The sequence below is a fragment of the Prinia subflava genome, chromosome 1, assembly GCF_021018805.1.
Source record: "Prinia subflava isolate CZ2003 ecotype Zambia chromosome 1, Cam_Psub_1.2, whole genome shotgun sequence".
NCBI classification, from domain to species: domain Eukaryota; kingdom Metazoa; phylum Chordata; class Aves; order Passeriformes; family Cisticolidae; genus Prinia; species Prinia subflava.
In genome coordinates this window covers 88243907-88258059 of record NC_086247.1, presented here as the reverse complement: position 1 = coordinate 88258059, position 14153 = coordinate 88243907, and the positions used below count along the sequence as shown (strand labels likewise).

Genomic DNA, 14153 nt, shown 5'->3' with positions numbered 1-14153 from the left:
CTCTACTGTTGTTCACCTCTTTTCTCCCATTCCATCATGGTTAGCAGAGTTTTGTCCTTGAAAACCAGGAACAGGAAAGAGCCACCTCGTGGGCAGCAGTACTGAGCACTGCTCTGGAAACAGCAAGAGCCACCAGCAGCACTGCACTGCTCAGGTGTGGAGACAGCCACAAGAGAGATGGGTCAGCCCTTCTGGCGCCTTTAATTTCATGCTTTGTCTTAGTGGTGGAGGTTTGGAGGAAGGAAAAACATTGCTTCAGAGCCTGGACCTCTCTTACAGGACAAAGGCAACACAACCCCAAAGGCAACATCCCCTCTAAGCCATTCAGGTTTTTGCCATTACAGTTCTAGTGTGAGCTGTTCTGCCTGTGTTGTCTCCAAGAGGTAGCCCATTCCCTTTCCTCCTTGCACTGCCACCACAGATTGTGAAGACAGACAGAGACAACATGAGCCACTGCACTCCCATTTCTGTAACATGCACACTTAAGCCAACATTAGGCTGAAAATCTTGCAGCATAAGCGGCTGCTTAATTTGCCTTGACCTTCCAAATGCCATAGTTGCGATTCCAGGGTCAAACCCATCTACCAGCAGGCTAATCTCCACCAGCCCCCTGAAACAGCCTGTGCTTCCCCTTCAGCATTTCTCTCTAGGCAAAGGGACAATTTCTTTACTCTCCAACTGATCCAAGCTTTTCTCTTGCACTTTACAAGCTGATGCTCAGGAGTTTACTCTTTAGAAGTCTGCCTGAACTGTTCCCATCCTTGGGAATGTTCTTCTGCAAGACATGACTGAAATCAACGGTAACTTTTGCTGGGCACTGGAGCCATATATTTATGTTTGGGAAACATGCAGGGCTTGAGGTGGGTCACATATAAATGGGTTGCATGACACTCACAATCAGCAGCTACGTGTCCCAGTGCTGCCTGCCCCTCAGAAGGGGTGTCTGCCTTGCCAGCAGTGTGCCACATGCCCCCTCCAGCACCTTGGCCCTTGGAGAACCCCCACTGCCCACCACTCGCCCCCACTGTGCCTTAGCAGTGACCAGTAGCACCAAGGTGGCCACCACCAGTCCCTTCAGGCACCTCCCTCACAATGCCCACACTACCAGCCTTGGCACACCCCTGCTCTGGCCAGCACCTCCTGGATGATCCCGTTCCTGAAGCCAATGCCACGAGCCACCTCCCATAACAGGAAAGGGCGGTCTCCCCAGCATCCACAATCCAGCCACCAGTGTTGAGGAAGATGGAGAGAAGATGATGAGCAGTTGTGGGTAGGATGGAACGGGTCACCTCTTAACCCTGTACAACAACAAGAATTTGTCTGACCGGGTGCACAAGATGGCATGCAAGAATGATCTGCTCTGAAATTCTGGGTTGCTTGTTTTCTTGTTTGCCCAGTAAGACAGGTTATCTCACCTGACCAGGGGAGGGAGGTAGCTGGTAAAGATAGGGGGCAGTCCTCAGAAGAAAATATTTTCTTTCAAGATGAATTTGCAACAATGGAGAAAAAAAACCCTAAACACTCCGCCTTAAATATGTACAAATGCTCAATTTCCTATTTTGCCACCAGGAATTTTCATTTCTGGGGAATGCGAAAGCAAAAATGTGTGTGTGGCAGGGTGAAGGTTTAACTAAAATAAACTCAAGATTGTTGAGCTTCAAAGCAGACCTCAGAACGTGAAAAGAAAGAATTAAAACTCAGAAAAAACCAAGAAGCTTATTTAAAACAAAGTGTTCTGATTTAAGGCAATGAATGTCATCTTCTTGAGCTGCTGGGCTGCTGACAGTCATAAGAGTGCTAAACTGCACCTCCTGTGTTTAAACGTCTGATGGATAATAAGGAAAAGGTCTCAGTTCTAGTAGCTTCCTCTGATATGCTTTGGAGGAAGCTTTTCTGAGCTGTTTTTGACCCATGAAGTAATTCTAGTGTATATGGGAGAGCTGCAGTCCTGGTTTAGAGGAGCTGAATTCTAGACGGCAGTTCAGGAAACACTTGCTTTGCCCAGTGGGAGTGAGCTGGACTTGTGGGGACATGCTGGGTGCCAAGGACAGGCAATGGGACAGGCAATGCCAAGGACAGAGCACCCATGGTTCTGCCAATCTCCACCCTGGCTGTGTGCTGGCATCAGGGTTTGTATCTCAACGCGTGCAACACAGCTTTAGGTGTGGTCAGATGAACTTGCTCATAGGTAAGGGGAGGGAATAGGCTCAGGTGGTCTGGCTGGATCTTCCCCCTAAAAAAACCCAGGGCTGTTGGCAACTCAGCATCTGGGAATGTCAAGAAAAGTCTCTGTAACTGCTGGACTGAAGTTTTGCTAGTTACATGCATGCGTTGTCACAGACATTAGCTGATGTTAGTATTTAGAGAGAAAAACAAATCTTCCTTAAATTGCTCTAATCCAATTCCATTCTTCAAGGAGCTGTGCTCTTTGAAGCCTCTTACCCCAATGTCTGATAGTTTAAAAGATAAAGGAGAGCCAAGCGAGGGAGCACAAGCCCGTTTAGTAGCTCTGCTTTTTCAATAAGTCTTGTTGAAGACATACCCATCCTTATCCCATGTCACTAAGAGCTGTTTCAATGAGAAGCAGTTGGTTGAGAAGAAAAGGATTATTCCTTTGCAGTACATTAATTCCAATGACATTGAATTCTGTATACACCAAAGCCTGCTTTAAGTTATATCTTCTCAGGTGAAATATAATATTTGAAAGGGGGACAGAGGACAAGAGTGATTTTTCAGAAACTCTGCAATTAAGGTGTTTTTGTGATTGCTGCAATGGTGTTGCAACATTCTTTTCAGAGTAGGTTTTTCAAAAGAGGAAGGTTTTGATGCTGAGATTACAACAACTTTGTGGGCCTGAGACTCAAAAACAGTCACAGGAAAATCCCTATGTTTTTAATACTTTATTCCCATGAGAAGTTCTTGCTCAATCAGGAAGTCTCATTAAAATAATAGAGAATAGGAACAAAAGAATGGGGATTAGTTATATGAGTAATGATGAAGACATAGGTACAAAATACCTTTTTTCTAGAGCATGGCTTATTCAACCAGCATCACTGTCTGGAATCATATTAAAAAAACCTTGTGTGTCTCTGTCTGTCTGACTTTTGAAGGGTGGAGACTAAGCTAAGGAAAATCAACAATTATACCAGGCAGAACAGAACCACATGAGTGCATATTAGTATGACGTGTGCGTTGTAGGGAACATTGTTCCAAGAGCCCGTCTACAAATGACAGTGGGATGGAGAGGTACCAAAAATTATTTTGAATTATTAAGTTGCTGTGGTGAAAAGTTCAGTGCAAGCTAAAGCATCTGAAAAAACCCTGCAGGTCTGTCTGTTCAAACAACTGGCCACATAAAAACTTAAAAATAAGGAAATGGCTAACGTAGTAAATTAATACACTAGTAGTGCTACTCAGAATTTTCTGGTGCTTCTCTTTCATCTCACATCCAAGGGGTGTGAACGAGGTGTTCTTTGACAGCTAAGAGCTCTATTTGAGAAGTAAAGCTACTGCATCAGATAAACTACAGTGAAGGACAACCCCCATCTCCCTTGGGATCCTACTGCTGCTACTGGAGACATACCTGTGGCCATTTTTCTTATTTTTCTTATTTTTCTTATTTTTCCTATTTTTCTTATTTTTCTTATTTTTCTTATTTTTCTTATTTTTCTTATTTTTCTTATTTTTCTTATTTTCGGTATACCATTCAGCTCCCAGCTGAGCAGTTGACATCAGGATGATGCAGACATACTTTCAAAGTCTAGGAGTGGTTTAACACTGCACCCACAAACAAAACCACCACTTTCTTTCCTTTGCAATAGTAGACGAAATTTATGGCTATATTAGCAACCTTCTTCCTGCCTGGAGAGAGCTGAGGTGAGTCTGATTCTTTGAGTTTAGACAGACATGATAAGCAATTGGAATAAACACTTGGAATTGTGGCTGGCACACAGCTGTGTGAATCCTTGGAAAAGCAAGCACAAGCTAGAATGCAACATCATCTTCTGTTTATTCCCAATTTTGGTGTCAGATTAGCAGCAACAAAAAGTATGCTGAAAGATTGCAGGTTTAGGTTGCTCATGTTCTCAGATCTGATGGAAAGCAGCTCTGTGGTTAATGTGACCTGCCCTTGCAGATCATGAGTGGTCTGGGCTTGTGGGCTTGCACAGGACACTGTGGGCTACCTGCTCAGCAGTGGCCGGGACAGACCTGGGCCCTGGGCACAGGGAAGGGAGGGAATAGGTGATTGCTGTGGCAGCCAGTTGTTATGAGCAAACCTTCTCTTGCAGCTCTTAGCCTGAGGGGATTTCTAAGCATTTAGCAGCTCTTGTATTTCGACTGGTAATGCTCACTGAATCGCTGCCTCAGCCCAGCGATCCCGCAGTAGCTTAGTGTGTTCCCACACCTCCCTGCAATAAGGAGATATGCACCTCCTGCATCTGAGGAGATATGAGTGCTGGGATGAGGTTTTTATGAGGATGCTGGGCTTAGGGTGAGATGGGAAAATCAACGTCTGGGTGTGAATGTTCTCATGCAGGGATTTTTTTGTGGTATGCAGAAACCATAAAAGTGGTGGCCAGAACCACAAATGAGTGCCATACTCTGCTGTCTCTTATGCTTGTCATCAGGGAAGGAAAGCAACAGGAAAGGAGAACATTGGAAAACTGGTCCCCACAGCAGCAGCAGCTGTTGCACATATCCTGTAAAAGCAGGTAGGAGACAATGCCTCTGATACGTTTACTAGGCTGCAGGAAGTGTCTTTCTAACAGAGCAGAGAGGACAAACTTGCCAAGAGTCTGTCAAGAGGGACTCCAGGAAGGGTTATTTTGGCAACAAAGAGCTTCTGGTGCTCAGGCACCTTGTGCACGTTCACCCTTCGCAAAGAGAGCAGAGGCGACAGTGCGAGCACATTCTGTTATTCCACAGGTGAGCCAGTTCTGAACACAGCTTAGTCCAGTGCCTTAGACCAGGAGCCAGGTGACAGTGCACCAGTGCTGGCTTTGCCCGAGGTATGCCTTAAGACACTGGGAGTGTCATTTCACCCTTTTCTGCCTGCTTCTGTGAATGGAAAATGAAAGAACTGATCTCCCTTGTAAAAGCGTATTGGTGTCTGTGAATGAGAAGTGCTGCTGTTGCTTCTTGTGGCCATTATTTTCCCACTTGAACAAGTAACTTGCTGGTGACTTGCTGGCAGGGGTGTATGTCAATGGATGTACCCCTGCGTACCCTGAGGGAGACTGCTTGTGTCCCAAATCGTTCAGGCTATGACTATATTGCATGAAAGGGCAGGAGTTTGGCTTGGAAGAAGTAAAGGTACCCAATGGCATGGCCTGGGGATGCACACCTCTCTACCTTCTGCTTTTTTTGAGCAGAGAGAGGAAAGGTGTCCCAGCAGTACCACTGCTGGCCTGGGACGTGGCCACTGACCTGCACTGTGATGGTGCATGCTTCTCCAGAGGCCTGGGAAAGTCATTAAGGGCCAGACAGACACTTCAGACCCACATACCTTGGAAATACTTTCCCTTAGTTCCCCCATGCTCCTCATTCTTATCTGAAAGGTGACTTTCAAGAATTTTCTGTCATGCAAGAGCTTTGTGGAAGTTAAGTGGCCTGAGATAAACACAGAAGATAAGTTAAGGCTGTTATTTGAAAACCAGCTGCATAGGATTGAAAGTCTTTAGCCTTTAAGGGGGTAAGAAAAGTCTTGGTCTTCATTACATGACTCTAGGCAATAATGCTATTTTCAGATTTGTGGACAAGTCTTTTTTTATCTTTTATCTGAACTGAGATTATCATGGCTGATATAACTACAAATAACCGTTTGGTTTAGTTCTTTCATGGTATGCTATCCATCTAAACTGGTCCTTAAATGACTCCTCTGCTTGCCTGGAGACCTGCAACTTTTTGTTCTAACAGCTGGACCATGTCACCATTATCTCTCTTTGATGTGGCTGGAAACTTTAAGGAAGTGGCTTGGTCAATCTTGGGCAGGAGTTTTTTGTTAGAGCCTGGGACACAGTTCCAGCCTAACATCCCACACACTGAGAGGGGTGAACTCTCACCCCAGAGTTGCCCAGCACTCTTGGATCTGACTTGGATGCATTCAGGTGAGTGTCTGATGAGTGTTATCCTTGTCAATCTGGGTTCAAAATCCTGTGCAACTACAGCCTCTGAGCACATCTCTCAGAGCTGCATGGCCACTTTTGGACAGGCAATCTGATGTGATGGTAAGGACAGCAAGGGGAAAAAATGCTGTTGAAATGTTGCATCTTTCAGATGCAAAAAGAACGACCACAAAAAATGTTATGCCCATACTGGAAAACATGCAGTAGTTATCAGGGAAATAACAATGAAATATGCAGTTTATGTGAGCTACATAGTGCAGTACAACAAATGTCAACCATCTAAAGGTTTCTGACTGTGGAGAACATATCTGGTCCCAGGTTTATGGGTTCTGAGTCAATGGACTGTAATAAGATCACAGCAACTGGCTTCCTGGAGAAGTGATCTAGCTACAAATAATACATGCTCATAATTATACTATTAATATCTTGGCTGGTAATCACTTGTGCTTCTTGTGCAGGCCAATTGTAAAATATAATTATCAGGAGAGCAAGCACTATGCTCATAAAGTTATGTGGTAATTTGAAAATTAAAGTAAACATGCTCTGCCTCTGTTACTGCTCCCTAGGTTTATTTCCCACAAGTTAGAGTAGGGAGAAGGTGGAAAGAAAGAAAAATACATGAGAAAAAATTTACCTATGCTTCCATTCCTCATATCCCTGCTTTGGGCTGCTGGGAAGGTCTTCCAGGTGCTTCTAAAAGCAACATGAGCGAGGGTGAAATCCTGTTCATCTTCCAAGCCTTTCCCAGTCATGTGAACAAGGTGAAAGTAATAGTAAATACACACAGTAAAGATGAAAATACTGGTTCTTATTCTGCTTCTCTGCATAAATTCTTGACCTTGTACAGTGGAGTTTAGACAGTAGTTACCAGTTCTGTGGGTTTTTTGCAATTGCTATGGGAGAGCTGCTGCGTGTGGTCCCCTAGGAAAGCATGTGAAGACTAGAAGTTGAGTCCAGCCTGAATTCAAATTTTCAGGGAGGAATTAACTTCAATTTGTTGAAAAATGAAATTCCCGACACCAAAATGAACATGTTGTAAAAAAATTCTTTACAGCAATGCTTGTATAGATTGCATATTTTAATCTTATTACTCTCTTTTCATCATCTCAGATTTTATAGGCGAATCAGCTGAAATGTCCAAGGATTTCTGTTTTGTTAGATCCCCAGGCATCTTGCTGCTCAGACATGGAACAGTAATGCACATCCTGGGCAGCACAGACACCTCTCCCTCAATGCTCAAAAAGGGCCAATAAGATTATTTGATAGATCAGCCTTATATAACAATTAAAATTTTCATCTAGGTTTTGCCAAAATCAACTTCAGATTATGCTTCTGCGTGTGTATGTGCATATGCACCTGTGAAATAGAATCATAAAATGGTTTGAGTTGGAAAAAGATCTTGAAGATTTTGTAGTTCCAAACCCCTTTCCATGGGCAGGGACACTTTCCACTAGACCAGGTTCCTCAAAGCCCATCCAACCTAGCCTTGAAGACTTCCAGGGATGGGGCATTCACCACTTCTCTGGGCAGCCTATTCCTTTGCCACACCACCACCACAGCAAAGAATTTCTTCCTTGTATGTAATCTAAACCTACCCTTTTTAAATTTAAGGCCATTCCGCCACCCTATCACTGCACACCCTTGTAAGAAGTGTCTCCCAGCTTTGTCCATGTGTGAAACAAACACGAGTGTGTGTATACACAGAAAAACACAAGTGCTCACCTGGGATCCTGCAGGGCATCACCCAGGAGTGCCCCTCAGGGCTGTTGGTGTCCTGGGCCACCCCAGCAGATAGAGAACATGCTGTTCCTGCAGCATGAACCCCACAAAGGCCAGGTGATGGCCACGTAGGCAGAGCCAAAACAGATGGTCAGGCTTTGTGGCCAGGGGCGTCTTGCACACAAATGTCCACAGCATGAAAGAAAAGGAGGAGTAAAATTGCTCCCTGTGCATGTATTTGGTGCAGGTGGTGACGTGGGGAGGTGGCAGCACCCTGGGTGTGGTGTTCTTGCCCCTGAGGCCCTGCAGCAGCTGGATGATCTCCCTGTTGTTCTTCAAGGAGAGATCCTGACCACAGGTGCTGAGTACGTAGCACCAGGGCACGGCCAAGGCTGAGCAGGTCCCTCATACAGCAGATGTGATCCCTCCACAGGTGGGAGATGCTGCCCTGGGCCACCCCCTTGGCCCAGGAAATGAGAGAGGCGCTGAGGAAGCAACACTGCCTGCTGGAAGTGAAATGGCTCCTTGAATGACACCCACATGAACAGGGCAGACATTCTGGAGCACGAGCAGCTCCCTGAAGACAAGCTTGAAGGTCTCAAACTCTTTCTGCAGTGCCATGATGTAAGCGAGGGTGCGGGTGGCCTCAGGCTGTGAGGGCGCAGGCGATGTGCTGGTTCTGTGTGACCTGCTCTGTGCAGTTAGGTTCTCTGAATGGTGTTTTCCTTCAGAAGGAGACCTCATCTTCAATAAGTGCTTTACAGGCTTCTGCTAAAATCAAACTCGCTCAGAAGTTCAGCCTTCTAAGGGTTTTTGTGCTTGCAAATTAACAGTGTAGAAAACAAATGGGAGTGAAACACTGTGCCTCAGAACAGCAGAAAGGCAATATCTGAGTGTTGCACAGAAGAGCAATTCATTGCTCCTCAGAAGAAGTCTCTCTTGCAATACAATATCAGATGCCACCAACAGCTTGTTTTGATGGCTGTGTTTGCTTCCTGCTGGAGGACGCATGGATCCATCTGATGCAGAGTGTGCAGCTCCTGCCCTTACTTTCAATATTAATAGTTGCACACTCATCACTGATGTGGAAGCAGCATAAGTAAAGAACAACTTGCAGATGGAAGCTGCTCCACAGCACCCTGAAGATTAAACAGACATATTGCACAATTACTGTTTCGGTAATGAGCAGCTGGCACATATTTCAGGGTGTCCTCAAATTCAATTTAGGGGTATGTTCTTAATTGTGTTCTCCCCACTCTCCTTGTATGTATCATATAGCTATTAAAATTTCTGTGCATGTACCCTATAACAGGAAAACCTCATATTTATCTCATACATTTCTTTTTTTACTTGCAGGATTTTTATAACCACCCCAATGTATCAGCTCTCATTGCTTCTGAATTGTGAAAGACTTGTACCATGAAATAAATACTACTTCAATATGCCTCAGTGACAATTACACTACTAGATGAAGCATATATATAAGCTGTTGAGGCCTTTATGCTCTTTGATAAATACAGTTTCTAGAAGGCAATTATCAGAAAGCCAGTTCAATATATACCATTTTCCAGCCAAAGAACAAAGGATGAAGAAGCACCATTCATCCATCTTCTATATCTATATTTCTATCTTTACTATTCTTCATTTCTCATGTAAGACCACCAACACTCACATATAAGAAGCAAGAGAATTTTTGCCCCTGTGTAGTGTTATGTCACAGCCATCAAGTTTTTTCAGCAGTATTTTCTTCTTACAAATTTGAAATCTGACAAACAGCTTCTGCTAAGAGTTGAGGATGACTTGTGATGAGCTCCAGGTTACATCCATCACAAAGAACTGGGTTAGCAAAACCTGCTATTTAAACTATTTAAACCCTAGGCTTTCTGATGAGACATTTGTATTTCTAAGAACTGTGTGTGCATCTGGTATAACATGCTTATGCAATGAGAGCTTGACATAGCTCTGACTAAAGTGAAGTCTCCTTGTTCCAGCTGTGAGTCTGTTCATGTGGATCTCCTGCCATGACACAGCATGTTTGGGGCATATAAACTTTTCTCAATATCACGTTCTTTTGCTCCAACGTGAAGCAATGCTGAGGCAAAATCAGTTGATCTGAGATTTTGCCAGTAAATGTTCTGAGAGGGCAGTGCATTGTTCTGTAAAGGGAGAAATACCATCACCTACCTTCCAGCCCTTGCAGACAAGTCACCCCTGGCACTGGCAGATCTCTCCCAGAAGCTGCACTTCCCTCCCATCCTGGCCCCCAGCAATCTCCAGGATTCTCTGTCCAAGCAGATTGCAGGCTGCTGGCAGTGGCTTCTGCCCATCCAATACAGTCACAGGATGCAATGAGGAGAGGAACACTGGAGAATCTTTGTAAGGATTTATGGCCAGAATATCCCCCAAGAGGGGCAGTGGTACAGGGCAGATCTGGCAGTCAGGCTCACCTGCAGACACCAAGGAGCTGAGCCACTCCTCACTGGGCAGTCAGCAGGGGCAGGGGGGGATTGCTGTCTCACACTGGAGGTCCAGGACATTGTTCTCTGTGGACACCAGTGCTTTCAGCAGGAGGACAGCTCCAATGGAACTGAGGAGCTGGAATGGAGGTGTGCAAAGTCCCAGGAAGTAACAGAGGCTCACCTGCTGCTGCTGCAGGCCAACAGTACAGCTTGTTAAAAGATGCATAGATCCTGAGCTGAGACCATTATCCAAATCTAGCAAAGAAGTGCACAGCAAACACCAGCGTGAGGGGAAAACATGTCCCAGCTCAGTCACTGGTGAATGCTGTCCTAGGGAGCACAGAGCTGCCCAGAGTGCTTCAAACTCATTCTTAATTTGATTATTTCACTGAATTACCCCAGGAACAAACACCCCTCCCCTGTCTGACACCTCAGAAAGGCAAACTGCCATGACAGCTGGTGACTGTAAGACAGCAGCCTCTTGCTGTCCTCTGCATTCCACAGGCTCTGGAGTTCATAGCCTTCCCACCTCCTCACTGGGTCAGCTGGCTGCAACACCATTTCTTCCCTTCTGCCATAGTCTTAACGTGAGACCTCCACCCAGCTGGAGTTAGGAGGGTGTGGAAGGAGAAAAGCAGGGGGAAAGATTCCAGCATTCCTGCAGGGTTTCATTGAGAGGGGTCTCAGTTGGGGGCAGATAGCCCAGGTAGCTTTTCTGAAGTACAAAGGCTGAGGTCTTTCAGGGCATTTAGATGTCCTGGAAACTGTCAGATCTTTTGAAACTGCAATAGGCACAGTGTAATCTGCTACATGGCTAGGAAAGCCTCTAGGATCTCAATATATATATATAGGATCTCAAATCCATTATATATATCTGTATGTATGTATGTATGTATGTATGTATGTAAGGAGACGCTTAGTTGTTGAAGCCTGCATTGATCCATATGAAACAAGTAAAGCTACATGCAGAAAATGAGATGAGTCTGCTCTTCAGAGGAGTGCAATGCAAGATTTAATTTTTCCTTGGTGTGTTTTGTTGTTGGTTTGGGTTGTTTTTTTTTCCTTGCACAGATATTGCTGCAAGACTTTTGCAGAAATCCAGACTCCTTGTAATCTTTTGGTACCCATAGCCTTGGGGGAAAGAAGGCTGCATGCTTGGTGCTACTTCGTAATCCCAGTGCCTTGATTCTCTGGCACAGTTCATATTTAGACACCTGAAAACATACATGTAAATGATTGCTGTGGGAAATCAAGCTGTCAAAATTTTTGGGGTTTTGAGGCAGTTTTTTGGGTTTGGTTTTAGCGCTAGTTCTGCCGTGTGCTGCTCTGTGTGAAATAGACCCATACTTGAATTATAGGCAATAATCACCAAACCAAACTAACCTTCCCCGCCCCAGAAAAAAACAAACAAACAACCCCCCCCCCAACCCACAAACAAACAACAACAAAACCAAAACAAAGCCAGTCAAACAACAACAACAAAAAAATAGCTTATAAGTCGCATAAGCCACCTCAGTGGAAAAAGTCTTTTTCAGGTATTGGTGTTGCTGATTTACAGACTCCTCCAAAGTTCAGATGCAGGGAGCAGCCAAATCTAGATGTACATCTGAACCATATTATGGCACCTATCACCAACAATACGTGAGAAAACATCATGAGGGTCCTGGTGTCTTCTGTTGTATATTGTATTGGGCCTCTGCATATTCTGGGTGCAAGAACAGAGTTATGGGACAAAAAAATAACAGGTGACTGAATTTACCATGCAATTTAACAAATAGCCCATGTAAAAGGGTTCTGTGCTGGTAGAACTAAAACTGCTGCTGACTGAGATTTGCAGTGCCACTCCTTTCTATTGTTCCCTGGACTTGCATTGAATCAATCTTCATTTTAGCAAGAGAGGAGTTTTTGGTGTGGCTGCTTTAGTGGAAGCATACTCTCCAGCAGGATTGGAGATTGAAATGTCTTCCATGTGGATGAATGGGAATAGACCTTTCCAGACAATGAGGATATTATCTTAGGAATAGGGTTAGTACTCAGTAAACTGCTCCTGGCCTTAATAAATACAGGTAATGGGTTTCAGCTAATTTGTTAGCTAATTAGAAAGGAAGATGCACAGTTTTGCACATTGGTTTTGAGTTCCTGTTTGGCCTCAGTCAGTAGTGATGAATGTGATGCATTTCATGCTTATTTGGAGTCACTTGGCATTTTTATTCTGTTGTTAAGACCACTGGTATCATGACATTCCTTTTGCTGGCCCTCTCAGGCAAAGCTGTCAGTTTGAACTGGCACCACTGTTAAATTCACAGAGAGCCTGAAGGGAGCAAACAATTCTTCCTCAGTGTGGTTTTTCTGGTTAGCAAGTGCAGGTAGCCACAGATCACTGTTTTGTGCCCAAGTAAAGGATCCCTTCTGAACTGACTGAGATGAAACTTCCTTGCTCTTGTGTTGGTTTGGGGTGTCCTACAATGTGCACGGTCTCTCTAAAACTCTCTCCTTGGAGCAGCCCTTCCTGGCAGGGGTCTTCTCTCAAACATGCCTTACTCACCTGCCCTGTCTGAGCTGGAAGGCAAATATGTGCACTGTATAACACAGGGGAAGTGAAAGCAGACTCTGAGCACAAAAGCAGTCAAAACTCATTCCTATCTCTCCTCTGCCCTCCCTTTTTCCTTGTTCATAGCAGTCTCTGCCATTCCTGCACTTCCAGCCGGCCATAATCTGAGTGTTGAAAGAGAAGAAAATTCAAACGTACCTGAAGCAGGAGTTCCCAGGCAGGCTCACTGACACCAGACAGTCACAGCGCAGCAGCACAGGCAGCACACGGGAGCAGAGATGAAATGACACATCGAGGCAAATGCTAGCTCAGCTCACATGGTCCAGCAAAGCCATCGAGTAATCGAATTGCACACAGTCAGTGGGCACATCTGTCTGCACAAACAGCAGGGGCCAGACAATGCACCATCTCATCTGCCTTTGTCGTGCTGTGCTCTCGAGCTCTAGGCACAGAGCCGCTCACCCTGCAGGAGCTTCACTGCTTGTCTGCCTTTGCAGCAGACTGCCAGTACAAAGGTTTTGGGAATAGGTAAGCTGCCTGGCCTCTTAGCAGAGCGCATTTTGCAAGTCAGACTTGCTACTGCTCTAAAGCAGACTCGACAGCTCCCTTCTCCAATTAATTTCCAACAGGGACATGTGCTCACCTCTGTGCAAACTACTCCTCATCAGCTGCTCAGGAGCGACAGCGTGGCGTTTTCTTCCCCACTCATTTATCCTCCTGCGCAGGAAAGCAAGACATAATTAAACACGTCCTGATAGAGGACAGGCACGCTGTGGTGGTGAAGCTGGTTTTCTTCTGTAAATATGACTAGATTCTGTGGCTGGCACTGGTGCAGCTGAGGCATGGATAGACGCAGGGAACTGTTTTCTCACTGCAGATTGATATACACATCAGTGTACAGTGAAGTGCAAATGTACACGTGCAGCTACTCTTTGCCCTGGAGGAGTGTCCAAAGGCGGCTTACAATGGGTTTTGCAAATATTTGGGCACTTGCTAGCTTTATGAACATGAACCCAAGGTGTTCCCCTTGGTGTGTGAAGGGAGGAGCTGGTGTTACACCCTCAGAGAGGTGTCAGGTCAGGGCAGTGTCCCTGCAGCCTGGTGTTGGCATGGCCAAGGGTCTGCTCCCAGCTGCAGGTGTGTCAGCAGCTAGAGGAGTAAAGCAAGGCATTTGCAGGCTGGGAGTCACCTGCTCTGCCGAGCAATTCTGACCACAGCCCTGGCTGCTGGTACAGGTGACTGGCTGTGTCAGAGAGAACAGATACACGGATCAGATCGCTGTTATTATTTTTAATGACT

At 45.3% G+C, this 14153-nt stretch overlaps 1 protein-coding gene across 1 annotated transcript; it reads right to left on the bottom strand.

The window, feature by feature from the left end:
- Positions 1-7449: 7449 nt before the first annotated feature.
- Positions 7450-8907, bottom strand: GCNT2 (glucosaminyl (N-acetyl) transferase 2 (I blood group)). The gene is given in 9 exon segments (XM_063420158.1): positions 7450-7481; positions 7848-7904; positions 7907-7960; positions 7963-8008; positions 8010-8237; positions 8239-8343; positions 8346-8493; positions 8495-8654; positions 8657-8907. Coding segments are annotated over 9 exon segments (1029 nt in total). The 5' UTR covers positions 8856-8907.
- Between the last annotated feature and the right edge of the window lie 5246 nt (positions 8908-14153).